At 42.9% G+C, this 26,797-nt stretch overlaps 1 protein-coding gene and 1 pseudogene across 2 annotated transcripts in view; both read left to right on the forward strand.

Annotated features, from left to right (window-relative positions):
- The window catches only part of LOC112867848 (cationic amino acid transporter 3-like), a 26,362-nt gene extending 6,976 nt beyond the window's left edge, over positions 1–19,386 (forward strand). Inside the window, exon 2 of the mRNA XM_086713921.1 lies at positions 10,464–19,386. Coding sequence (XP_086570047.1) covers positions 10,648–12,411 — 1,764 coding nt within the window. The 5' untranslated portion in view covers positions 10,464–10,647 and the 3' untranslated portion in view covers positions 12,412–19,386. The remainder of the gene's footprint in view (positions 1–10,463) is intronic.
- The window catches only part of LOC147579277 (cationic amino acid transporter 3 pseudogene), a 489,600-nt pseudogene that overhangs the window by 348,460 nt on the left and 114,343 nt on the right, over positions 1–26,797 (forward strand). The gene's annotated exons all lie outside the window — the stretch shown is intronic.

Consider the following 26,797-nt stretch of genomic DNA (forward strand, 5'->3'; position numbering starts at 1 on the left):
GTTGGGCAAACTGGATTTACTTGTTCATATAGTCATGGGGTTTATTTTGTGTCTTTGGTGGGAGGCATGAAAGGACGGCCTAAAAGAGACTCTATTTATTGGATTATGGCCCAAGCAGAAGATGTAGCTTGAAATGACGTTTTCCTAGGAAACAGTTATACATAATGCCAAGATGGGGTAATTCCCCCCTGTTCCATGTGGCCTTCCCAGGCTGACCCAGAGTGTACAGAAGATACTCACTAGTTTTGCCAACACCAGAAAATGAGGTTATTACTATTGTTATCTTCATCAACTACAAAGCTATCTGGAATCTTGACATGCATTTGCTGTGACTCCTCATTTCTGAGTAGGAATACCCTTCCTGGTTAATAATTTATGTATCTTTTACTTATCTTGGCAAGTGGAGAAGTGTTTATGAAATTCTCTTAACTGTAAATTCCCAGAGAGGAGAATTCTCTATTTGCTACCATTGTCTTACAGTGTGTGTAACTGAGTGTGTGATGATTTTGGGATAATGGTGGTACTGTTGATAATTTAGGAGAAGAAAAATGTTGCTTTTTCTTGAGTTATTTTGCACAAAGAATCAGTGTGGTGCCTGAAGTTTCTAATTTGGAATTTTCCTTTGTTAACATTTATATTTAGTTGAATTTGACGTTGAATAGATTCAATCCAGTCTTTCTCACTTAGAAACTTTTTGTGGTTTCTACTTGAGGGACAATCCAATTTCTCACTTTAGATCCAACCCGAAGTTGATACCAATCTGGGTAGTTATTTATAGAGAGTACAGAAAAAATGGTAGCCAATGCAGATTTTTTTTTCCTGGGAGATTACAAGGACATTTTACGGATACTTCCCTATCCTTCTGAAACAAGTGCAATCTTATTCTACACACCACTCAATCATTTGACTATTGTCCCACTCCTCCCTTCTGAAGGCCAACCTTAGTTTTTACAGTTTGAGTATCGTGTCATGTTGCCTAATGACAAAGCATTGGGGGAATTATTTTATAAATAATGTAAAGCAGTGAAAATAATAAAAATCTGTGTTGTCTGTTCAGTTGTCACACATCAAGATGATAACAGTGGAGTAAATCATAAATATGACAGACATTGTACTTTATCTTAGCTGACTTAGGTTACTGCCTTTGTACTTTCACTGTGTTATGGTGAAAGACTTGGACCTTAGTTCTTGTGTCAGATCTCTGACATGACCAAACTGGGCTGTAGATCCTGGGGTACTTCTTGGCTATCACCCATTAACTCCTTGCACCTCAGACTTCATTTGGGGTAGGAAAGGGAAGCTGCAAGCATCATCAGGCAGAAGCTCTGCTCATGGGAACGACCTCACCACCACCCTGACTGTATATTCTTGTGCAAAGTTCTAGGTCAGTGAGTTATACCACTGGGCATTAATGAGGGGGTGAAGGGGTGAGGGGAGAGCAGAGGGCAAGGAGAGCATACTGGTGAGATTAGATATCTTTCTGTAGGTGTGCCCAGTGAAGCTCAGGGAAGGAGGGTCATGTTGAAAAAAATTTGGAAAGAATGTGTTCTAAGTAAGGAGGGAAAGTCTATGTGAGGGCTATGTTAATGCCAGCAAAACGTGCATTTGTAGGGAATTATTTGTCCTGTTCAAGCTGGAGACACAGAAAAAGTTATTAGTAGGAGTAAATTGTAAAACAACAGTGAAAAAGATTTAGAAATACAGTCTTATAATATTATAAGTTTGGATTCAGTAAAGAGCAGAAAAATGCAAGTTTGGTTGGAAGTGTGTGTGTGTGTGTGTGTGTGTGTGTGTGTGTGTGTGTGTTTAAGACTTGAGAAAAATAGGGGCGCCTGGGTGGCGCAGTCGGTTAAGCATCCGACTTCAGCCAGGTCACGATCTCGCGGTCCGTGAGTTCGAGCCCCGCGTCGGGCTCTGGGCTGATGGCTCAGAGCCTGGAGCCTGTTTCCGATTCTGTGTCTCCCTCTCTCTCTGCCCCTCCCCCGTTCATGCTCTGTCTCTCTCTGTCCCAAAAATAAATAAACGTTGAAAAAAAAATTAAAAAAAAAAAAAAAAGACTTGAGAAAAATGTCTTTTTCCAGAAGGAGGGTAGAGAGAACTCACACTTCAGTTATCTGGTGTATGTAGTGATCAGGAAGAATGTGATTTAGGGTTTTGTTTTACTTTAAGGACAGCACTCTGATGGATACTGGGTGAATCTGAGTGAGAGCTGAGAGGATCTCATTGTTTAGAGTTACTAATTTTATGGACCAGGAGGGTGGACCAGGGAGTATGGCAGGAGACTGGCCCTGGATATGCAGTATTTGTAAACCATAAGAATCTACTAGGTAGGGATCTAGTGTAGACAAAGTGCCAAGTGTCTAAGTGATTTCCTGTCAGCTTAATTGAATTGAGGAGTAGGTTAGTGATCCCCAAATATATGAAACCAATGATTTCAGTTAAAAATCTTACATTCGTTATTAATTTTTATTCAATATCCATGATTAAACCTAGGATCCTTGGAGGCTGCTCTGTCATTCCCCTGTTTCTGGACATATTTGGATTTTCCTCCTTCTGAAACTAAAATAGAAAGACAAACCTTTATGTTCTTTGTTGATCTTCCTATGCTAATACCATGTACATAATATCCATTATTCCTTATCTCATGCCCATAATAACTTTAAAAAATAGTGAGGATCCAAAAATATGCAAAGAGTCTGTACCAATGCCTGATGCCTTTGTGCTCATGTTCTACATTGCTCTAGGTGCTGTGAGCTCAGAGCTGGTCACAGACATGGGTTACATTAGGGAACACTAATGCCCATTTTTATATTATACTAGGTCAGGTCTCTGGTTGTCAACAATAACCAAGACATAATAATCAATCTGATATCGCTGAAGTCATTTTTTTCCAGCACCACCCTGAAGTTTCAGGTCTGGAATTGAGTTAATCACATTTTAGAGTTACTGGCAAACTGACATTTTTCTAGTACTGGTTCTTCTGGTTTAAGGATGAAGAGGAGATTGCCATTATCTGACAAATATTTACATTTTGCTCCCCTTTGGCAGCCAAATCGTGGAGCAAATGGCCAAGTGAATTAGAAAGAATAAAACGATGTTTTGTTAAACCATCTCCTTTAAACTGGAACCATCTGTCTTCCTACCCTCCTTTATCCCATTTGGGACAGTCCTGTTTTACAGATGTTTCCCAATGGTGTATGCTGGTGTATGCTGGCCATCAATGATAGCTGAGGTTTGGGAAGGCCAAGACTGGTGGTGTTATGTTGTCAGGGAAATTGCAACCATCTTTCTGCCATTGGGCTCCCATTTTAGAAAATGTCCACTCGCCACCCCCATCTTCCTTTGCACAATGAGAACCAAGGTTTCATTTTCTTCTCTAGCACTTCCTAAGTGCACTGAAGGTGGTTTATTTCTTATTAAGAGTGAAGCTGTAACTAGAAAATATTTGGAATAGAATGATCAAAGAATAGGATGATTGAAGAAATCTCAGGAGAGTGACTTATATTTGGCCTCTAGAGATATATTACCTATATTTCCACTAAAAGACAAGCAAAAGGGAATGGGCTATTGTTGTGGGCAGGAATTACAACTAGCTGTAAAATCATCTCTAGGAAACTACTGAATTAGGTATAGGGATGCTTCAGAATCTTTCTTGGCATCTACAAGGATGGCCTGAAGACATTTTTACCCTAGATTAGGTTTGATTTTAGCAGGACATGGTTTAGATGGAGCTTTCAGGTTTAATGATCCCAGTGCTTCTAACTCTGGCCCATCAGTATCTACTTGGGAAGAAAGTGGATACATCAGCATAGGGTGACCTGGGCACAAAGATAAGAACTGGCTCAAATACTCCTTTACTAACCATGTCAGTCTTGACTCTTTATGGAGGTAGGGTGCTGCAAGAGAAAAATTATGGTCTTTGAAGTAACAAAGAACCAAATTCAAATTCAAGCTTTTCTACATACTGGCTATATGAGCCTGGGACTGTTGTCCAACCTCTCAGTCTGTAAGGTGGAATAATAACTATTATTTCATTGGGTTGTTATGAGTATTAAATAAAATAGCATATGTGCATTACTTGCAGCTCAACAAAAACTGGGTCTCTTTGGTCCCCCTCAATGTTTCCCTAAATCTTGCACATATACCTGGTACTCCTATTTTCCAGATACCATTTTTCTCTGCTTCCTGAATCTACACATGTTTCCCAATGACTCTAGATTTGAAGTCTAGGGCCCTGGTTTATTAGTTTGTTTTCATCCCACAAAATGGCAGTAAGGATATGGAATTTTTAAAACTGTGGTAACATGAGCCATTTTTGGTGCTCCAGGCATTTTTACTTCTGACAATTTTGGTTATAAATCAAAACCAAGAGAGTTCTATCTTCCCACCCACTCCTCTGGTCTAAAGTTCCTGATTTGGGGCTGGATCATTCAGGGTGGGATTCAGCTCCAATCAAGTGTAATGTCAAGCTTCTTTATAAAGGGCATTCAGGGAAAACTAATGAGGATATCTTTTCTCTTTCCAAAAAAAAAATCCTACTTCTTGGAGTCTTAAGATGTAATAGTCAATCAACATAACTATATATTCATTTTCTATGTCTTAAATGTCTCTTTTGGTTGCTTGGTACAAATATGAGCAGATCCTTGTCTGAGTAGTGAGAATTGGAGGTGGGAGTGTGGAATTCAGAAGGAGGAAATGTATGGATCCTGTCCCTTCTGGAAGCTTTTAGACATTAAAGGAATTTAAATGACAAACCCAGGATACCAGCTAACAGAAAGGGAAAATTAGTTTCAGCTAAGTGTCAGGATGGGCACTAAGTTCTGGCAGGCAGATAGGAAGGGTTTGGAGATGGGGACCAGTCAGGATGGCTTAGGAAAGGCGTCTCAACTGTGGGTGGAAAGGTTGTAAAATAGAGTTGGGAAGAGCCAGAAGGTCAAGACTGGACAGAAAGGAGTGAGGAGGGTATCCTTGGCAGGGCAGGTACTTAGGCCAGAGGCTCATCCCAGGAAGGGTAAGTCAGGATGCGAGAAGCTGAGTTAGGAAAGGGGTCTGAAGGAAGGGGGAGAATTAGGGTGGGGCTCTGACAGCTGGGTCAGAGGGTCTGGACTGAATATAAACTATTGGAATAATTGCAGATTATTTCACAGAGAAAGGGCATTTTTGGACATGGCATTTGAGGATGATGTTTCTCTGTGTTGTTATAAACTCCATTTGTGGTAGGCTCTTTCAGGATTCCCAGTCATGGATTTGCCTTCTCTTCTGTAAGTTTGCTTGTTCATCTGTTTGTTCTGCCTGTTTCTGTTGGAGTCATAAAATATGATTATTTAATTCCCAGATGTTCTTTGGGTTGATTCTCTGGTATCTTCATATTTTGTCTGTAGCCCACTGTCCCTCATCTTCAGTAAAAGTAAAAAAGCACAAGGACCACCCTGCACAACAAAGTTGAGGGGAACAGAAATTATCAAAAGCCTTACTCCTCTCCCACCCTACCATTCAGGTGGTCCTCCTCTGGGATTCTGGCTCATGGTCCACTGATGGACTTCAGGAGAGTGTAGGACATTATTTCAAGGTGACCAACATCAGAGGGCTCTGTGATTCAACAAATGTTAAGAACCACTGTTGTGTCTTTCTTGGGAGGTAGGTGACTGTGGATGGTTCCCCAGAGAGACAAACATGGTACAAACATCCTTAGTGCTCAGTAATGAGCCTCCAGAGACAGAGGAAGGAGATGAAGGAGAAAGAGGATTTGGGAAAAGGGAAATGGGTTCAGAGGGAACTGGTGGGAGGGGTGCCCCATCTTCCCTTGTTTTCCAGCCTCTTTCTAGCAGGCATTCCTTCTCTGTATTCTCTATACCTGATAATTACAGATTTTGATCCTCCTTCAGTGTAAATCTGTTGAGTGCCTGCCATTTATCAGGTTCTGAACCAATTCCTCTCACAACATCACCTCATGCAATTCCTTTGTTGAACCTGAAGTGCACAGAGTGGAGTCCACCCTTCCTCAGTCATGGCTGTTTGCACCATTGCTTTCTGTAAGGCCCTGTATCAATGCATGCTATCTCCCCTTTCATCTGGATCTCTATTATCATTTCCCACCTTTAGTGGAGGTACTTGCTTTAGTGTATTTAATAAATACTGTTCTGGTCCATGCTCTACATGTGCATTTAGATACATTCATCCACTCAACAAATACACAATATTGACTATGTGTCAGGTACAGTTGTAGATGCATGGAATATAGCCAGAAGCAAAAAAAAAATGTGTTTCATGGGGCTTATATTCTTTTAGAGTGAAACATCATGGCCAAATAACTAAAACATATACTACCTTAAATGGTGATAAGTGCTGGGAGGAGGGGAAGGACAGAGGAATAAGATATGTTGTGGGTAGTTGGGGGGATTGAATTTTTTATGGAGTAATTGATGAAAGCTGAGCTATACATATGCTATGTCATCAAGTGCAGTAAGGAAGCATCCATGTGGATATCTGGGTCCCAAGTGGTACAGTTATAGGGGACAGCCAATACAAAAGCCCTGATGTAAGGTCTTACCTGGTATGTTAGGAGGCCAGAATGGTTAGAGGCCAGAGGTTAGAAAAAAATAACTGAAAAGAGAGAGAAGCAGAGGCTGAGAGTTACCAACATCAGTGACAAATACTCTTGGACTTTGTAGTCCATTGTAAATGCAGACTTTGGCTTCTAATCTGAATGGAAATGGAAACCTGTGGGAGACTGTGATTAGAGGAATGTTGTAACATTTTTAACAGATATCCTTGACAAATATATGGCATTTTTTGCCTGTTTTTAAATGTAGATAAATGACATTGTGCTATACACCTCATATGCTTCAATTACATTACCTAACATTGTTTCTGAGATTTACCCATGTTGCTGCTTGTAAATCTACTTTATTATTCCTGACTGTTGTGTAGTATTTCATTGTGTGCATATGGCACATTTTACTTACATATTCCACTAGTAACAGATACTGGCATAGCTCCAACTTCTTGCTACCACCGTAGTACTGTGATGAACATGCTCATATGGGCCTCCTTATGGATTCAGGAGAGTTTCCTTGGAGTGTTTACCTCGGAGAAGGATTGTGGGGTAGGAGGGTGTGTGCATCTTAATTCCACCAAGGCTATGCTTCAGGATAGTGGCCCCAGTTACACTGCCCTAAGGAGTGCATCATGATTTATATTTTCTCATCCAATTTTCATGTTGATCCAGCAAAGGAAGTGAAGTTAATTTTTCTTGTGGATGAGGAAACTGAAGCTTAAGCAAATTATGCTAGTTTGTATAGTGAAGTAGAAGAGCCAGCACTCAAATCCAAAATTTCTGACATAATATTCATTGTTCTTACCAATACAGTGCTGACCACTGCCTCTTCTGGAAATTAGATGAGGCAACCACAGGGAAAGTTTTTATTATTACTATTACTATTATTACTATTATTACTATTATTATTATTATTATTATTATTATTATATTTGAGCCTCACATATTTTTATATCTGGTCTAACTTAGTAAGCCTAGGACACCATACAGTTTAGCACCAGCATGTATGAGAGTGTCTAATTAGAGTCCTTAGCATTTCAAGGAAAATTAAATGGAAAAAAAAAGTTTTCCTTGGTTCATGATGGCTATCAAACAGGCTTGAGTTTCAATGGATGATGTTGATGCCAGTTATTTAGAAAGGCTAATTGTTTTTCAATGTTTGGGGACTTTAGATAAGAATCCAACATTAAATATTAGATAGATATATTATATTATATTATATTATATTATATTATATTATGTACATATTGTATGCTAGGCACTGAGCTAAGTACTTTATAGGCATCATTTCTCTTACTCCTCACAAGTACCCTATGAAGTAGTTACTTTCACTCCCATTTGACTGTTGTAGAAACTAAGTCCCTGATAGGTGAACTAATTTGCCCAGAGTTATCAGATGTGAGGTTGAGTTGCAAGTTGAACCTGAGCAGAGCTTTACTCCTGCAGAGCTTTACCCCGAACTACTAAACTGTGCCACCTTCTTGTGAAGAAAGCTTTTAAAATCTCTTGTTGAAATTTAGGACAATGTCATGTCAGCTGGGGTGGTTTAGACCAGTCATGGGAAGTACAGTATTAGTTGGGCAAGAGTGTCTAGAGAGGATCTGAAGTTTGAAAATGTCCCCGGGTGTCTTCATTATGCCTCCCTGTGTCCCCCAAACTGAGAACCTCTGTGTTAGGACATCCCATCTATATTATAGGGCCTGAGTGTGATGCCTTCAAAAAAGTAGGTAATCTCTAACTGGGCGTGGGTGTTTGGTTGCCTGTAACCCCCAGCTGCCTTTTATTTTTAAAACAGTGTCCTCAAAGCCAAGCATTCATTATCATCAATGTGTGGCTCATCACTGGTGGTTTTCTCTCCACAGCTTTTGTTTTGATTGTCATCTTCAAGGAATAAAGTACCATTTATATGTTTACCTGAGCCAGGTTTATAAAGGTTGCTTGACTACAAAGTATGTATTTCAAAGTCAAGTAGACAGGAATTCTGCATTATGTGCTCTTTTGGGTTTCTCTTCTCTGTACATTTGTTCAACAAATACTTATTAAGCACCTAAGTCACAGTCTGATGGAGGAGACAGGCAGTTGACTGGAATTTTGCTACGTTAAGATAAATGGCACGTGGGATAATCCCGGTGCTATGAGAGCACATAAAAAGGGCGGCATAAGTGTCAGGGGAGGCTTTCTGAGACAGCAACTTTTGAGCCAAGAACTGAAAGAAAAGTGGGGGTTAGCTATGTGAAGGGGCCTAGAAACCATTAGAGGCAGGGGGATAGGGTGAGTATAGAATTTCACAGCTGGAGCAGGAACTGGGCAGGGGATGAGGCTGGAAGAATCAGCACAGATCAGATGATGAAGAAAGGATTATGAAGGAAGGACAGTGGGAACCACTGAAGGGTTTAAAGCCTGGGGGTGGGTGGGGGACACACCAGTCACATTTATAGTGTAGAAAGGTTCCATGAGTGAAGAATTTACTCCTTATCTATCTTATCTATCTCATATGCTTGTTGGTAAATCACAACATTGGAACTGGTGGGTGGAAAATAAAGAGTCTAGATGGATTTGTAGACAGAAGGTCTGACTCATAACCCAAGGTTCCTTTTAAGCATCTAAAAGGAACACTTTTCAAATATGACTTGTTCCTTCCTTCTTTAAAAACATCTGTCAACCTTTTCTAAAATTCTCTCAAAACCAAAGCTTGAGTTGAGAGGAGAGTGGAGCTGCAAACTTTGTTTTCTATGTTCTCCACTACGCATTTCTGGGGCATTGCTGTGAATTGTTCACCCAAAACCTTGCTCTCCTTGAAGAGGGGCCTATTTGAATAGCAGCTAGGGAGGAGGAGGAAGGAGGAACCACATACAGGGCTTGTTGACATATTCAGAAAATAGTTTGAGCCAGTTAAAAATAACTCCTGTAGGGGCACCTGGGTGGCTCAGTTGGTTGAGAGTCTGTCTCTTAATCTTGGCTCAGATCTTAATCTCAACATTTTGCAAGCCCATGTTGGGCCTCACACAGACACTGGACATGGAGACAACTTGAAAAACAAAAACAAAAACAAACAAGCAAACAAAAATTCCTTGTGCAAAATTAATAGGGATTTACAAGTGAGTGTTTTAATACAAGCTCACAGAACAGGGCAGGGTCTCCCAGCAGCTGGTAGCTGACATCGCAGATGGCTGGTGCAGGGTGTTTACATAGCACAAGGTGAGCAGAAGTGAGCTCACCTTCTCTCCTGGAATCCAGAGAGGGAGAAGACAGAAGGAATTGTCTTGGTTGTGAGCTACTGAGCTAGGAGACTTATTTCTTTTCTTGCTGCCCACTGCACTCTCATAACTGTGGGCATGAAAGTTGTAGTTAATTTTTGTCTGGTTGCTTTGGGTGAGGTTTCTTGAATTTCAGGATTCATAAAATGGCTTTTCTAGTTTTGCAGGGTCTGATCTCACAACCATGAGATCATGACCTGAGACAAATTCAAGAGTCAGACACTTAACTGACTGAGCCATCCAGGCCACCCAATAAATAAACATTTTAAAAAAATGATTCTGTAATTGTAACAAAGCCCTCTAGTCTGTGAATTAATGTGTCTTAACTCATGCTTAAGCACTACACCAATGTCTCATGTGTAAATTATTGCACAACAAATTCATAATTTGCTTTGTGTCTTACAGTTTAATTAGTACATGGAACTACATACTAGTGGAAACCAATTGGATTATATCATGTAGTTCATTTAAAAAAAGCATGTTGGGAGGTATTTTGCACTTTTTTTGGGGGGAAAGCAAAGTTGATTTTTCTATGATGTCCTTTGGTATCAGTTTCTGTGACATTTGGGCTGCAACAAGTGAAATGAAACTTCTGAACTTTGGTTTATTGTTTTAGCATTATTGTTCATTAAATACTTATTGTTTACTAGGCTTTATGGAGGGATAACACATACCTAATGAAGTATGAAGCAGCAGATTTGAAGCCTGAGCAACAGAAGTCAGCATCCCCAACCCAACTAGGCTTAACTAGCCTCACGGAATCTAATCTGAGACTCTTGGATTTCTGGGCTTGCTACAGTGCTGACCCTAGAATCCTCTTCAACTCCAGCCACAATGCTATGTCAGTCATTTCACAGATTTGGTCAAAAGCTGATACGCAGACGTATCCTGCAGCAAGACATGGCTGAAGCTGCCCCTACCAGAAGCCTGAGCACTCTGGATTTAGTGGCCCTGGGTTTGGGTCACACAGTGGGTGTAGGTGTGTATGTCCTGGCTTGTGAGGTGGCCAGCAATCAAGCAGGACCATCCACTATGATCTGCTTTTTGATGGCCGGTCTATCTTCTGTGTTGGCCGGGCTGTGTTTTGCAGAGTTTGGTGCCCGGGTTCCCTATTCTGGCTCTGCATATCTCTACAGTTATGTCACTGTAGGTGAACTCTGGGCTTTCATCACTGGCTGGAACCTCATTCTGTTTTTTGTTGCTGGTACAGCCATCGTGTCCTGTGCCTGGACCTTAGTTTTTGACAACCTCCCTGGGAATGAGATCTCTCAGACCCTGCGTGAGAGCATCTCACCCCATGTTCCCCATGTTTTTGTAGAATATCTTGACTTTTTTGTTGTGGGCCTTGTGTTGTTATTCATTGGATTGCTGACTTTGAGGAATAACGAGATTTTCCTTGTTACCAAAGTGTTCACACTGCTGAAAATTTTGGTTCTTGTTTTTTTCATCACCTCTGGCTTCATTAAGGGGGACCTGCACAACTGGAAGCTCACAGAAGCAGACTATGTAAAGGCTGGATTCAATGACACCTCAAGCGTGGGGACTCTGGGGTCTGGAAGATTTGTGCCTTTCGGCTTTGAGGGGATTCTCCGTGGAGCAGCTACCTGTTTCTATGCATTTATTGGTTTTGACAATATTGTTACCAGAGTTGAAGAAGTCCAGAATCACCAGCGTTCCATTCCCATGGGGATTGTGATTTCACTATTCATCAGCTCTTTGATGTATTTTGGAGTCTCTGCGGCACTTACGCTTATGGTGCCTTACTACAAGATTCAACCTGGGAGCACCTTGCCTGAGGCATTTCTTCTTATTGGCTGGGCCCCTGCCTACTATGTTATAGCTTTTGGATTCCTCTGTAGTCTTTCTGCCAGCCTCTTGGGCTTTATGTTCCCCATACGTCAGGTAATACATGTGATGGTGAAGGATGGCCTCCTGTTCCCTGTCCTTGCCAGGATCCATACTGGCACATACACCCGCATTGTGGCCACTGTGATCTTTGGCATTATTGCAGCAATCATGACATTCTTTTTTGGACTCACTGATCTTGTGGACCTCAGGTCAATTGTGACCCTGCTGACTTACTCCCTGGTGGCAGTTAGTGTTCTCATCCTCCGATATCAGCCTGAGATGCAGAATGAGGGAAATCAAGCAGAGGTGCAGGAGGACAATAGACCTTCAGCAGAGCAGCTGACTCTACAGGGACTATTTTTTCCATGCAGTTCCACACCTACTCCACTCTCTGGCCGGATTGTCCGTGTTTGCTCCTCACTGCTTGCTCTGCTGCTCACTCTTCTTTGCCTGGTACTGGCCCAGTGGCCAGTTCTGCTTTCTGGAGACCCACTGTGGATTTCAGTGGTTGTGGTGCTCCTGGTGCTCATCACTGGGCTCACTGGGGTCATCTGGAGACAGCCTCAGAGCTCCAGTCCCCTTTACTTTAAGGTCCCTGCTCTGCCTCTCCTCCCACTACTGAGCATCTTCATGAATATTTACCTTATGATGCAGATGACAGCTGCCACCTGGGCCCGATTTGCTGTCTGGATGCTGATTGGGTTTGCTATCTACTTCAGCTATGGAATCCAACACAGCCGGGTTGCTTAACTTTACTTAAGTTAGGGCCAAAACTGTAGACCTTGAACTCAGCAGTGTGTGTACACAGTTGGCTTGACATCGTCACACCTGAATGCAGTCTGGTCCCCCTGCACAACAATGGAGAGTAGTCTTGAATACATGGAAAGCTAGGCCTCCCATAGCATATTGGTGGGGGAAAGTTAATAGAGCTTTGCATTTGTTGTGGAGTGAAGGATTTTTTTTTTGTTTTTGTTTTTTTGCTTTTTTAACTTGTCTACTTTTTTAAATCTATTTTTCAGTTATGTCTATAGCTGCTTGCTGCACTTAAAACAATTTTAATTGGGACCCTTGGGTGGCTCAGTCAGTTAAGCTTCTGACTTTTGATTTTGGCTCAGATCATGATCTCACAATTTGTGGGATTGAGCCCTATGTCAGTCTCTGTGATGACAGTGAAGGGCCTGCTTAGGATTCTCTATCTCCCCCTCTCTTTGCCCCTCACTCCCTTCTCTCTGGAAACTAAACACACATTAAAAAGCAATTATTACTAAAAGAAACTAGAGAAAGTGTTTTTGTTATCTTAAGGTAAATATGTAGCAAGGAAAACACTGGATCATATGGCAGTTCTATTTTGAATTAGTTGCGGAACAAGCATACTGTTTTCCACAGTGGCTACACCTATTTACATTCCACCAACAGTGTATGAAGGTTCCTTTTTCTCCACATCCTTGCCAACACTTGTTATTTCTTATCTTTTTGATTTTGCCTATTCTTACAGGTATAAAGTGATATCTCCTTATGGTTTTAACATCGATTTTCCTGATGTTTAGCAATGGTGAGCATCTTTTCATGTGTCTACTGACCATCTGTATGTCTACCAATAGACGTTGGGAAAATATGTATTTAGGTCCTCTGCCCATTTTTAAATTGGATTATTTGTTTTCCTTGTGCACAGTTGTGTAAGTTCGTTATGTATTTTAGATATTAATCCCTTTTGAGATACATTTTTGTAAATATTTTCTATCATTCATTAGGTTGCTGTTTTGTTTTGATGATGGTTTCCTTTGCTGTGCAAAAGCTTTAGTTACATGAATTTGAAAAGATATTTGTACATTTATGTTTATTGTAGTACAATTACAATAGGATAGGGTAGCAACCCAAGTATCCATTGATAGACTAATGGATAAAGAAAATGTCACACACACACACACACACACACACACACACACAGAGGAATATTACTAAGTAACAAAAAAATAATGAAAATATCCCATTTGTAGCAAAAAGAATAGACATAGAAGGTATAATGCTAAGTAAAATAAGTTAGTCCCAGAAAGACAAATACCATATATTTTCAACATATGTGGGATTTAAGAAATAAAACAACCAAACAAAGCAAAAAGAAAAAAAAAAAAAAGGCAAAACACCACACCCAAACTCTTAAATACCAATAACAAACACCAAGAGCAGAGGTGGGTGGCATGGGTGAAATAGATAAAAGGAATTAAGTGTGTCCTTATCTTGATGCACACTGAGAAAGGTATAGAATTTTTGAATCATTATATTCTACACCTGAGAGTTCTATAACAACACTATATGTTAATTAATATTTCAAATAAAAAATAAAAGAAACTGGAAAAAGACAAAAGAAAAGAGATGAAATGTGACCCCTGCCCTTAAGCTGCTTATATTATAATATGAGAGGCACAGCATAGCTGTAACACAAAATAGAGTATGGTATCATAAGTAATATAAAAATAAACTGTCCTGGGAATTAAGAGGGGAGGATGATCACATGGGGTTGGCACAGGGGTAAGAGTTGATTGGTGAAATCAGAGAAGAATTGGTAGAGGAATGGCATTTGAGTTGGCTCTCTCCAAGAACAGATAGGATTTTGCACATATGGGTAGAAGGGAGAGATTGTAGGCAGAGAGATGGACACAAGGAAAAGCACAAGAAAAGAAAACAGTGTTCAGAGCAAACTGAGCAGGCTGTGTAGCTTGACCCTTTGCTGTTAGAGGGGCAACAGAACATGCATAAGTGGATTGGAGCCAGAGCATTCCTCTGAGCAGAAAGGACTTTGGATTTGAACTCACCACCCTGCTGAAAATCCCTGGGGTTTGTTCTTCTACTTAGTGATAGCTGAATTATTGGACTTGAAAATTTATCTACTGTTGTCTTCTTGGGTCCACCTGCTCAGAAAGTGCATGGCTGAGAGCCAAGTGTCCTTGGTCTTGTTTCTACCACTAACTAGTAATGTGACCTTGATCAAACTTCTCAGTTTCCTCAGTGCTCTGCTTATTTATCTGAACATGAGAGTCAGAACTGATCATTTCTAAAGTTCCACTCATTTAAAAAATTCTAGGATTTCCTCTGGGGCTGTGTCCTGTTGTTCTCCCAAATAGGTCTCTATTGCATGCACTCTGAACCTTCACTTTGGCCACTTTTAAGTACAGCTTATTGTTGGAGCTGTAGAGGTCCAATAAATAATATCCCCTTTTCTATTCCTATGTTTGGAACTAATGGATTATCAAGACATAGAGACAGATGATTAAACCATCAGCTTTAGATCTTAGCCTAATTGGCTTACAAATCCTGAATCACTAGACAGACTCCTCATCACGAGTAGTGTTGAACACTGCCTGCCTCCCATCACAGGAGGGATTTTATTAGATTTTCTAATCTGATTTTTATTAGATTTTCTCATGTATGAGCAGGTTGGAATGCACGTGTCCTTTAGACAGGTTGGGGCTGAATAAAAAGGAAAACCAACAAAAGATTGGAAAGGGCTGAGATGGGCATGTTCACTGCTGTCTCTTCAACTCACCAAAGTCATAGTGAGAGAAGGGGGTTGGAGAAAGACCAGGAATACTTAGTGGTGTTCAAATTTCAGCAGGTGCCACCTCACCTGGAGGGCTTGTGACAAGAGATTGCTGGGCTCTGCCCCTGGTGTTTGTATTTCAACAGGTCTGGGTGGGGCCCAGAACTTGTACTTCTAACAAGTTTCCAGGTGATGCTGATACTGCTGGTCCAAAGACATCACTCTGAAAACCAAAGTTCCAGCTGAAGCATCTTCACATGTAAAGTTGAAACAAGGGAAACAGAGGTGCACTTTGAAACCTTACCTTTACTTAATGAAACATTTACATTAAAATATCATTGTTAATCCTTTCATAGTGGGGGTATCTTGGTAAATCATTTCATAGTGTATATGTATATCAAATCATCACAATTTACACTTTAAATATCTTATTTTATATGTCAATTTTACCTTAATAAAGTGGAAATAAAAAATACAATACCACAGAAAAAAATACCCCTGTATCTTAATTTTCTTTATTTTATTCCCTTATCATAGATTATACATTAGGAGTATATTTTGTTCACTCCCCCAGAGAATCCAGCTGGGCACCAAGTATATAATGAGGATTTAATAAATTCATGTTAAATTGAATTGAGCCTTACACATTTCCATGGTATAGAAATTTCTTCTTCCTTTCAGGCTAGCAATGTGCTACTCCTTTAAAACTATCTTCTGGGAGACTTCTTTGAGAAACAGCCTTTCTCTCCATCCAGAACTATATCTAGAAATGTATCTGGATCAGTACTTAACATCTAGACCTGTGCTCAGGCACTTCTAGTTTTGCCTGTATGTGGCTCTCCCTGAGTTCTGGTGACTTTTCTGTCTGTTCCATCAGAGTAGAGTCTTGTTCAGGACAAAGAGTAGGTTCTTTCCTTCCTGTTGACCCAAAAGTAAGTGCAGTGTTATTCATTCAAAGAGCAACAGGGTAAAGACAGCCCTGGGGTAGGAGAATGCCTAAAATGTCCTCCCCTAGTCCTGCTCCATCTATTCCCATGGGATTTGGTGGGGAAACCTAGATACTGAAATTTATAGAAGGCCCAACCTAAGCTACCTGTCTCCAAGCAATACCTGAAGATGTCCAGTGTGCACAAAACAAGCATCTTTTTTGAAACAGAGTTTTTGCTTGGCATACAAAGGCCCCTGTTTTTCTGCCATATTTACCTATATGGCCTGCCTTAGGAGGGAGGTATAGAAAGCTAATTTCTTACTCATGGAATTTATCATCTTCCCAAAAGGGAGTAATTCAGTCCAGGGAAGCCTGCTAGAGGCAGGATTACCCATATACCTACCAACTCCTTTGGATGCTCTTTGAGGGACTGATGAAAACAACCTTGTGAGAGAATCTAAGATTCATTGGAGAGAGAGAATTTATAGCCCAAATGATGAGAAAACTGCACTAAAATTGGAGGAATTAGTAACTGAAAAGTGATTGAAGCATCATTACTTTGGAAGGGAAGGTATGAATAAAAACTGAGAATGAGGTATTGGTCAAGAGAGACTTCCTGGAGGAGGATTTCTGTGAAGCAATTTGGGAAATAAAAGAGGGACAGGTGAGTTGGAACAGAAATTGGACAATAATTCTAGGCTACATGGACCTTTAAGAGTCAGGAAAGATTAAGGTTCTTGTGGCAGATGTGTGTTATCACACTTGAAGGGAATTTATGAGTCCCTTCATCTGGAGGGACTCCTCATCTGGAGGAGAGACAGACAGAAGGAGATGGACAGATAGACTCCTCCTGGGAGACATTTGTAGTAACTGCTACAGTCATCTAGATCCTTCTCTTCAAAGAATGGCCCATGGACCAGCAGCATGTGTATCACCTGCGAGTTTGTTAGAAATGCAGAATCTGAGGCCCAACCCAGACCTACTGAATCAGAAACTGTGTTTTTAACAGGCTCCCAAGTGATCTGTATGCTCTTTCAGTTTGAGAATCACTGGCCTCAGATGATCTATGATAGGTGTGTGGCCTCAGATGAGCACTAAGGAGGTCTGAAAATTTTGGAATTGGGAACACAAGAGAAGGGATCTAAGCTGGGAAAATTGAATTTGGAGAAGAGGGAGAAGTATGGGCCCTGGCTGCCCTCCTGTCCCCAGGCCTCCCACAACAGTCACTGTGCCAGGGTTTGGCGTTCTGTCCACTTTGTGAAAATGCCTGCCATGGCTACACTAGAGTCAGCCTTGTCCTCAGGAGCTCCCCTCGGGCAAGCGTTGTGGGAGCCGGGACTGCTCCCCATTCTGCTACCTCTACTTCATATGATGGCCTGAAAGGGACTGGGGAGGTCATATTAGGTCATTCCCTGCCTCAGGGTTATACTGTCTCTTAATCAAATGAGTGATAACTTGATGATACTAATTGAGGAGACTATGGAGGTTGGGGTAATTGAAATAGGAGTTCTTAACTATCTGTCCTGAAAATTAGGATATTTTCATTTTTTAAAGCTTTAAGGAGAGACAAGATGACTGCATAATAGATTATAACCTGGTAGAGACCCAAATAATACTTTTTAAAAATTCATTTATCTTTAAAAATTTACATCCAAGTTAGTTAGCATACAGTGCAATAATGATTTCAGGAGTAGAATCCAATGATTCATCCCCTACATATAACACCCAGTGCTCATCCCAACAAGTGTTTTCCCTCATGCCTCTTGTCCATTTAGCCCATCCCACACACACTACCCCTCCAGCAACCCTCAGTTTGGTTTCTGTATTTAAGTCTCTTATGTTGTCCCCCTCCCTGTTTTTATATTAGTTTTGCTTCCCTTCCCTTATGATTATGTTTTATATCTTAAGTTACACAAATGAGTGAAATCATATGATATTTGTCTTTCTCTGACTAATTTCACTTAGCATAATACACTCTAGTTCCAACCATGTTGTTGCAAATGGCAAGATTTCATTCTTTTTGATTACTGAGTGATACTTCATTATATATATATATATATATATATATATATATATATATATATATATACTACATCTTCTTTATCCATCTGTTGTTGGACATTTGGGCTCTTTCCATACTTTGGCTATTGTTAATAGTGCTTCTATAAACATTGGGGTGCATGTGCCCCTTCAAAACAGCACACCTGTATCCTTTGGATAAATACCTAGTAGTGCAATTGCTGGGTTATAGGGTAGTTTTTATTTTTAATTTTTTAGGAGCCTCCATACTATTTTCCAGAGTGGCTGCACCAATTTCCATTCCCACAAGCAGTGCAAAAGGGTTCCTCTTTCTCTGCATCCTTGCCAACATCTGTCATCCCCTGAGTTGTTAATTTTAGCCATTCTGACTGGTGTAAATTGGTGTCTCATTGTGATTTTGATTTGTATTTCCTTGATGATGAGTGATGTTGAGCCCAAATAATACTTTTTAAGGGATCTTTTGATGATTCATAATGGATCAATAGCAAAGTATATGAGACCTATAATGCCAGAGACCTGAACTGATAGACAATGGTATAATGTTACCAGATGGGAATTTGAGAATTTTCTTAAGGTTTTGAGGATTAATGTATCTCATCTCTAATCAGAATGAGTGATAAACACAGGCCAAATTAAAGGAAAACAGATTGAGAGTGAATAGAAGGAAGATTTTTCTGAAATTAGAGCGTGACCTAGGAAGATGGTAGGGTGCAGGCTGTCTTGCAGTGTGCATGGCTGTCTCACTTGGGTATGGAATGCCTCAGATAGGCTCCTGCCCAGAAATAGAAAATGTTCACAATTAACTCTCAAAATCTTTTTTATCCCAAGGGTTCTCCAGTCGACTTGTTAAGTAAAAGGTTGGTACGGACGTATGGTGTATGCAAGTAGTAACACATAGGAGTGATGAATGACAGAATAAAAACAATCTTCTTAGAAGATTGAAATCTGCTAAAAATCGTAAATGGAGCTTGGATATAGGAGAAAAAAGTTGCATTTTAGGCCTTAAATAAGAGCTATAGGCTTCCATGGTCTTCCTCTCTCCATGTATTTATCTTGTGTCATTGATTCCTCTTAAGGAAAAAGAATGCCACTTTTATGTTTTAGTTCTTTATATTTATAAAGCACACAAATGATAATGAACATAAGAGCTGCCACCGCTGAGTACTATGCTGTATACTTTCTTCCAACTCTTTACATAAATACCTATTTAATACAAAAATTGTGTGAGGTGAGTATTGTGTTCATTTTACAAAAGTTGAAACAAAGGCTCAAAGAGGTTAAGCCATTTGTGCAAAATTAAAAGTGAAGCTATATTTGTGCCAAGTTTGAGCAAAGTCCCTGCTGCTAACCCCTGAGCTATAGTCTGCATGGAGCAACTGCTCAGTAAGGGACAGATGATCATTGTAACTTGATGACATAGAGGTAATTAAAAGGCAATGGATAATTTGAAACAGTAAATAATTAAAATACTATTTCTATTTGTTTTGTAGAATGTACTCAGACACACTTAATGACACATGGAAGCTCATACTCACATTCTCTCATTTACCATCACTGTGTCCTACCCTGCAGTCAGGAACTTAAAAAGGCAAAAGGCTAAATAACTATATTCATAAAGCATCTTATTGAGAGTTATGTGTGTGTGCCTACTATATTCAGTTTGAGTGGAAATATGCCCCAAAGATTGGGGTACATTTATCTCGGTAGGTCTATAAAGATGAGCATATTTAGTTGACTTTTTGGTTATGGTGTGTGTGTGCATGTGCGTGTGCGTGTGTGTGTGTGTGTGTATGCGTGTGTGTGTGTGTTCACAAATTCTGAAAGAGTTCAACAAGGTATAAGTAACTAGCTGCCTTCCACCCTTGGCCCTACTTGGTGTGTTTGTACCAAACCCTGATATTTATTTTCATTACTTCACAAGGGGTCCTAATTGAGTTTTCTTTCCAGAATATCATGCCTAACACACTGGGATACTTGAAGCCTCTGTAAATCTGCTACAATCAGAAGAGGTTTGCAGAGAAAGAAAAACAGCAGCCGTAAGGCAATCATCTCTTGTCTTTTACTTTCTAGCCTAATACACAGCCACCCTTGTATGCACACCACTCATGTAATCACCTTCTCTCCTAGAACCCGTCATGGAAGGTACTAAGAGAAGACATCATTATTTACTTCTTTGCTTCCAAGTGTAACTCTATATTTGAACCATCCTGGAAGAAGAAGAATTGAAAATTATACCAGTGAAGGAGTCTCAAGTTGAGATTTAAAAACAATGGTTATTTGTGAAACCAACTTAATAGAAAGCAATGAGCTTTGACAGAAGCAAGGATGGTAAGAAGACTTAAATGTCTTTGTTTACATCCTTAGAAAACCAGAAGCAAAGCTCCTGGAAGCAGGAAGCTCCTGGAAGCAGGAGGCAGGCCAACCTGAATGTGGTTTGAAGACAGACACAGCACAGGAAACTCCTTCTCCACCTTCCAATGCCAGTACCCTCTTCTAGAAAAAAATACATGATCTGTAGATATACAAAGAAAGTTAGTTAATCAGTCATGTGGCTAAGGATGCTGACTAATGCTTAAAGACTAGTAGCCTGACTGGAGGGACCCAAGTAGCTTAAAGAGGTCACCTGAGATTCTCCCAGAATGGGGGTATTCAGCCTGATGTGCAAGGTGAGGGGTCAGAGATCTAGGAGCCCTGGCTGAAGAGAGGATGTGTGTGGCTGGTGGGGTAGGAGTGCAGAGGCTGGGCTCTTGAGGATGGGTGTCCTGGTGTCCTGAGCTGGGCTGGATGGAGGTGGGTGGAGGGGAGGACACATCTCCTCCCTCAGCTAAGGGAGGACTCCAGGCTCAGGGCCTGTCTTAGAGCATATTCTCTCCAGGTGACCCAGAGGGGAAGGGAAGAGAATGGGGAGCAGACACTTCAGACCAGTCCAGCTTCATTCCTTCCCCTCTACCCTCCCTCACCTCCCTAAGCCCAGCCTATCGATGGGCCATGTCACACTTATTACACACCTGCTGTGTGCACCAAGCTCCAAAGGGTTCTTGAGCTATTCTCACCCCATGAACCACTGCCTTCTCCTTGCAGCCCAGGCAGTTCATCACACTCTTCAGCCCCTGGGTTGATCTCAGAGCCCAGAAGCCTGTTCTGAAGGCTGAGATATAGAACCTAGGTTTTGGGACATACCATTAAGACCCTGAAGAAGTGGGGAGAAGGGGAAGGTGGGGAGATATATCCACAATTTCTTGGGGCAGTATGATTACTTACAGCGGCAAGAAAGATTCAAGTGAGAGGAGAGGAAGAACTTCCCAGGAGCAGACAAAGCTGCTTGTTTTCTGAATCAGAAATCCTGGGCCTGATACAGCGAGGGAGCAGGATGAAAAGGGACACATAGAGGGTGATCCTCTCCCCAGAAGTGTTGGGGTTCACCAAGGTGTGGCTGGGGAAAGGGAGATGATGTGGAGCAAACAGGCAGGAAACAAGGTGAGGCTCTGGTGGAATCTTTGGCTTCCATGTGGAGGCGTCCCCACACAAACTGAGTAATTATGCAGCATCTTTGTGGCTATCACACATCAGTGATCTGGGAGAAGAAAAGCCCCAGAGGCTGTGCAAGTTCCTCTTTCTCCTCAAGCCAGGCTAGTAGCAGAGGAGGGTCTCTCTCCAGCAGGAGTGGAGATGAAGGTGGTGGGGCAATGTTATGGGGAATAGTTCCCATTTGCCTCTGTCCTCTCCTGAGATGGAGTGGTTTTGGGGGGACCAGGTAAACAGGCCTTCCTGAAGTCCCAGGGCTGCCAAGGGTCCCTTCAGACCTGGGTCATGATGGAGCCAAGAGCTGGCCTGCCCGCTCCCCTAGGCTACTAAGGAAGAGGCGGGGCTCGCCCCGGTGGGAGGGGCTTCCGCCAGGTGGGACTGAATTGCCGGGCAGGTTTCCCTTGGTCACCCTCTTCCTTTGTGCACTCCTGCCCATCACTTTCCTGATGGAAAGACAGGTCTGCCCACAGGAAGAGAGGGAGGAGAGCAGGTGGAGGGTATGAAGAGAGAGAAGGGGCAAACATGCTTCCTTTCATTGGGCTCTGAGCCCTGCTCTACTCCCTAGATTCTGAAGGGTGTGAAAGGTGCAAAGGCAGGTGTAGAAATGACTTGAAATGGGGCAAAATGGTAGGATGAAGCAAGGTGGAGAGATGGAGGTAATGGGAGAGTGGAGCCCATGGGAGGTGGGGTTGTCTGGGGAGTGGAGCCAGGAGGGGAGGGAGGCAGGCTGGGTGGGGTGGAAGGTAGTGAAGGTGAGAGGGGACAGAGTGGGAGGTGGGCAGTGCAGGGGGTCAGAGGGATAGGGGTGGGCAGGGCAGGGAAGTGGAGGAATCAGGATGGGGCAATGCCTGATGGAAACTCAGAGATGGTCAGGGTTCTGGGTTATCAGGAAGGAGGCCTAGAGGAGCGTCCCGCTGGGAGAAGGGGAAGACAGACAGCAGTTCAGAAGCATTCCTGGGAGGAATGTAGGGAGTACAGGCTGTGGCAGGGAAAGCAAGTGTGTTTGTGGGTCCTTGGAAGGTCCCAGGAAGGTGAGGGTAAGACCTCCAGAGCCACTTCCCACTCATTCTGAGGCCTGACTCTGGATGGGAGGTGAGGAGGCCACTTAAGCAGCAGGGGGAGGGGTGTGATCCCTGCTTCTCCTTCCACCCCTCAGTCCCTTCTACCCTACGTGACTGGCCCATGCTTTCTCCCAGACATTCTACATATCTGGAATCTAGAGGACTGGGCTCTGGACCCTTAGAAGAAAGGAATCGAGTGGTGTATATGTGTGCACAAGTGTGTTTGATGAGTGTATGAGAGTGTAAGTTTGTGTGTGCATGCCTATCTGTAAGTGTATGAGTTTGTGAGTATGTGTCTTTGTATTGCCTGCATATGAGAATGTTTGTGATATATTGGTGTGTATATGTGTGTATTTTGAGGGTATGTGTCTGTGTGTATGTATGAGTGTGAGTATATGTGTGCGTATCTGCATGTGTGCAGGTGTATGTGTGCATGCGTATATGTTTGGGTGCTGTCCCAAGGGAGCCTGAAGCTCACAGCTGAAGATGTCTTGATGTGATTTGTGCAAATTTCAAGCAGGTTTCAGGCTGTGGTATGGGATGGGTTGGGTGGGAGACCAGAAGAGGAAGGCTGTCTGTGCTTGGGGTATGGGGAGTTGGGTAGCCTGAGCAGTGGATGTCTCTGTCCTGCCAGCCACAGGGGGATGGCATCAGGGCCCTGGGTCTGAGCCTGGGTGGAGACTGGGTCCTGAGGCCTTCACTCAGGGCTTGGAAGAGCTCAGAGGCCCTGCTCTGACCAGGGAGGGCCAGAAACATATGGAGTCAGGGTGGAAGGTTGGCCAGACAGTGGAGGGTTCAGGCCTACTCTCTCCCCGACCTCCACCCCCAGGATTTGGGAATGATGTAAGCAGGCTGCAGTTCCTAACTCTAGGCTCCACCCTTTCTGCCTGAGGCCATAAAGTCCCCAGAAGTCTTTGTGTGTCACCTTCTGAGGATAGGATGATCAGATTCACACTGAAAACTTCCCTCTCTTGTCAGTACTACCTGGACAGGTACAAAACAAGTCCTTGTCTCTTGGAGGCCTCTGGAAAGGCCATATTCATCCTTACTGAATTTCATACAAGCTGAGCCTTTCAGACCCCTTGTGCTGGGAAGTTCTTACTGAGTCTAACTCAAATCCCCTTGTTGCACTTTGTGCTGGACAAGCCCAGGCCAAGTTTGTGAAATTGGAACCTAGCACCCTCACCTGCAACCGTGGAAGTAGTTTCCTCTGGATAAGGAAGTAGGTCTAGAATGTAGGCACACTGAGAGGATGGGGGGTAAAGCTGGTGCATCACAAATGGGTCAGACCTTCCCTGGGCAGGAGGGCCATGATCAGGGCAGATTCAAAGAAGGAAGTTCAAAGATCACTGCTTGTAACACTCTCACTTTACAGACAGGAGCCAGAAGGCCTGCAGGAGGGAACTTGCTACACTTGTAGCAAGTGTCCCTTGCTACATGATGGCTGCCTCTGGAAACCTGCCCCTGACTCCTGATCTAGGAGTCCTGCTTGTGCCCCATTTGGAGGACCCTGGACTCTGTTCCCATTCTCTTGGCTTTATGGGATGGGAAGAGGGGGAGAAGGACTTCAGCTAGACTGGGATGCTGTCCCCCTTCCTCCTCCTCTAGTGACTCCGTTCCAGCCTTCCAGCTGGGCTTCTAGGCCTCCCATGCACTGACACCTATTCCTTCTCCTTCTCACCCTCCCTCCACAGACTCCCAGGATCTGGTCTTTTAGCTCCATCTGGGCAGCCATTGCAGTGTTTAGTCCTCCCTGCCCTGCTCTAGCCTCATAGCCTGTCCCCAGTTCGAACCTTCTTCTCTCTTCCTCTTCCTGCAGATTAGCCTTTCAGTCCTTTACAAAATTGCCCCATACTTTCCTCCTGTGGGAAGTCTTCCATGATTAATTCTCGTGGTTCTGGATCCCACCTTTTTCCTTTCTAAGCCACTACTAGGTACTCACAGGCTTTCTCTTGTTCTTCTGTCTTCTCTTTCCTGAGCCTTGTCCCTGCTCCTCCCTCTGATTTCCTCTCCTGGCATGGACTTGTGCCTCCCCACAGGCAGGGCTGGTTTTGTCTTCCACCCAGGTCCCCCTCCATTTACCAGGAGGGCCAGGACTGCACAGGAGAATTGCCTGAGCTCCTCCCTGTTCTCCTTGTTCTGGGAATGGCAGAGATAATGGTGTCCAACTGGGTCTCATCCCAAGGAGGAAGGTGGCAGTGCAGACCCTTCCCTGTGTGTATCCTAGTATTTTATTGGGGTTTATGCCTCACCCCCAGGTCTAAATCCTCCTTTTTTCTTGTTGCCTCTGACCCAGTTAACAGACCTCCAGAGCTGCTGCCCTGGAGCCCCTGAGATGCTGGGTCAGGTGTGGGGAGCGGCAGGCAGTCCAACTATGATTTCTCAACTTGGGCTTCACACTGCACCTGACTACCTGCTTCCTGGTTGGGTCTCTGCAGACCTGTTTTCTCTCTCAGGCTTTTCTTCCACCCTCCCTTTCCTTCCTCCATTCCCTCCTCACACAACCACCTGTCCCCAAAGCCTGAGTTCTTTCAGTAAGCTCTTTCTTTCCTGAGAACCTTGGGGTTGGCATCCTGCCTGGTGAGGAGGATGGGTGGGGGAGATCTGGGGGGAGGATGGTCCTGTCTCTGCTGAGGCACAGGACCTAGCTCTGGATCCATCTGTGCACTGACTTCCACCTTGTGGCTATGATGAGAACTGCAGGTAGGGATCCTCAAGTGGAGAGGGGAAAGGGGGAGGGGGACGCCCACCTGGGCATGCCTTAGGAAGAGAGCAGGTCTCAGAATTGCTAATTGATATAGGAAGTTTCCTCAGGGAGCCTTTGAATTCCTAACTAACCTGGGAGTGGAAACCTGGGTGGAAAGTCAAGTAGCAAGACCCATCTAGATGGAGAGAGATAATTGAAACTGTCCTCAAGTCTCAAACCTTCTATTCAAATTCTCCTTCCCCAAAAGAATCCTAAAAGAGAAACAATCTGAAACTAAGGCAGGCAGAGTTGACATCTGACCTGGGAAGAACTTCCTAATAAATCCCAAAGTGTATTTGGATGCCACTGCTTCTGAGAGTTGCCCAACTTTTTCAAGGCCCCCTCCAGTGAGCTGCTCCCCACCTTCACCAGTCCTCCTGATCTTGTTATGGAACCAGGCTGGAATGCTGGCAGAATAACCAAGTGACACTCAGAGATCTTGGTGGATTGGAGATTTATTTAACACCGGTGTTTCTCCAGAAGGGACCGTTTCTCCAAAAATCTGAGTGCCAAATGCAAACGGGGAGGGTAATTTATAGTCCTCAGCTTCCATATCTGTGGGGGTTTTCACACCCGCAGCAAACAAAGGAAGAAGAACCCAGAGGAGGGGTCTCTAAGTTAGAGACCAAAGTTTGTTTTAGCCCCATTGGCCATCTTTGGCATACTTTATTCACTTCTCCAACATCCCCCCCCCCCTTTGATGCCTTTCAAAAAAACTTTAGTAGGCATCACCTTTCAGTTTTACAGGTTGGTACTCTTGGAAGACTAAGATATGTGCTGTAGTTTGGTAAGCAACAATATTTTCAATAAAACATACCATGGCATTCAGTATACAGGGGACGATGGATACAAGTAAAATTATGGAGAGGAGGGGCCCTGCCAGGCAGGAAGCCAGGACTCCCAATCTGTGAGATCCCATCCTTTCCATTGATTAATACTTTCCTGTTGTCTACCTTGAATTCTTTCCTTGAGTTCTTAACCTTAGTTGTAAGTATTCCTGACTGGTTTACAAAATAGCAACATTCCTCCCCCAGATATGCAAGTCCCTCCTTTTTCTGAAGTGAGGAGGTAGAGGGCTCACCTATTTTGGAGGGTCACTGCCACCAGAGAGTTTATTTGGCTTTGTAAGCTTACCAGAGAATCTGCCACCCGTTCCATGTCTTCATTTAGCTCTTGAGATAGTCTATGGTATAGTCCTACAGATGAACCTATGCCCCCTATTCTGGCTCCTATTCCTGTCTCAATTCCTGCTCCTATCAGAATGGGTAGCAGTACTGCCCATTTAGCCCGGAACTTGG

This window comes from Puma concolor, chromosome B4, assembly GCF_028749965.1.
Source record: "Puma concolor isolate L17-30 chromosome B4, mPumCon1.1.hap2, whole genome shotgun sequence".
Taxonomy (NCBI): domain Eukaryota; kingdom Metazoa; phylum Chordata; class Mammalia; order Carnivora; family Felidae; genus Puma; species Puma concolor.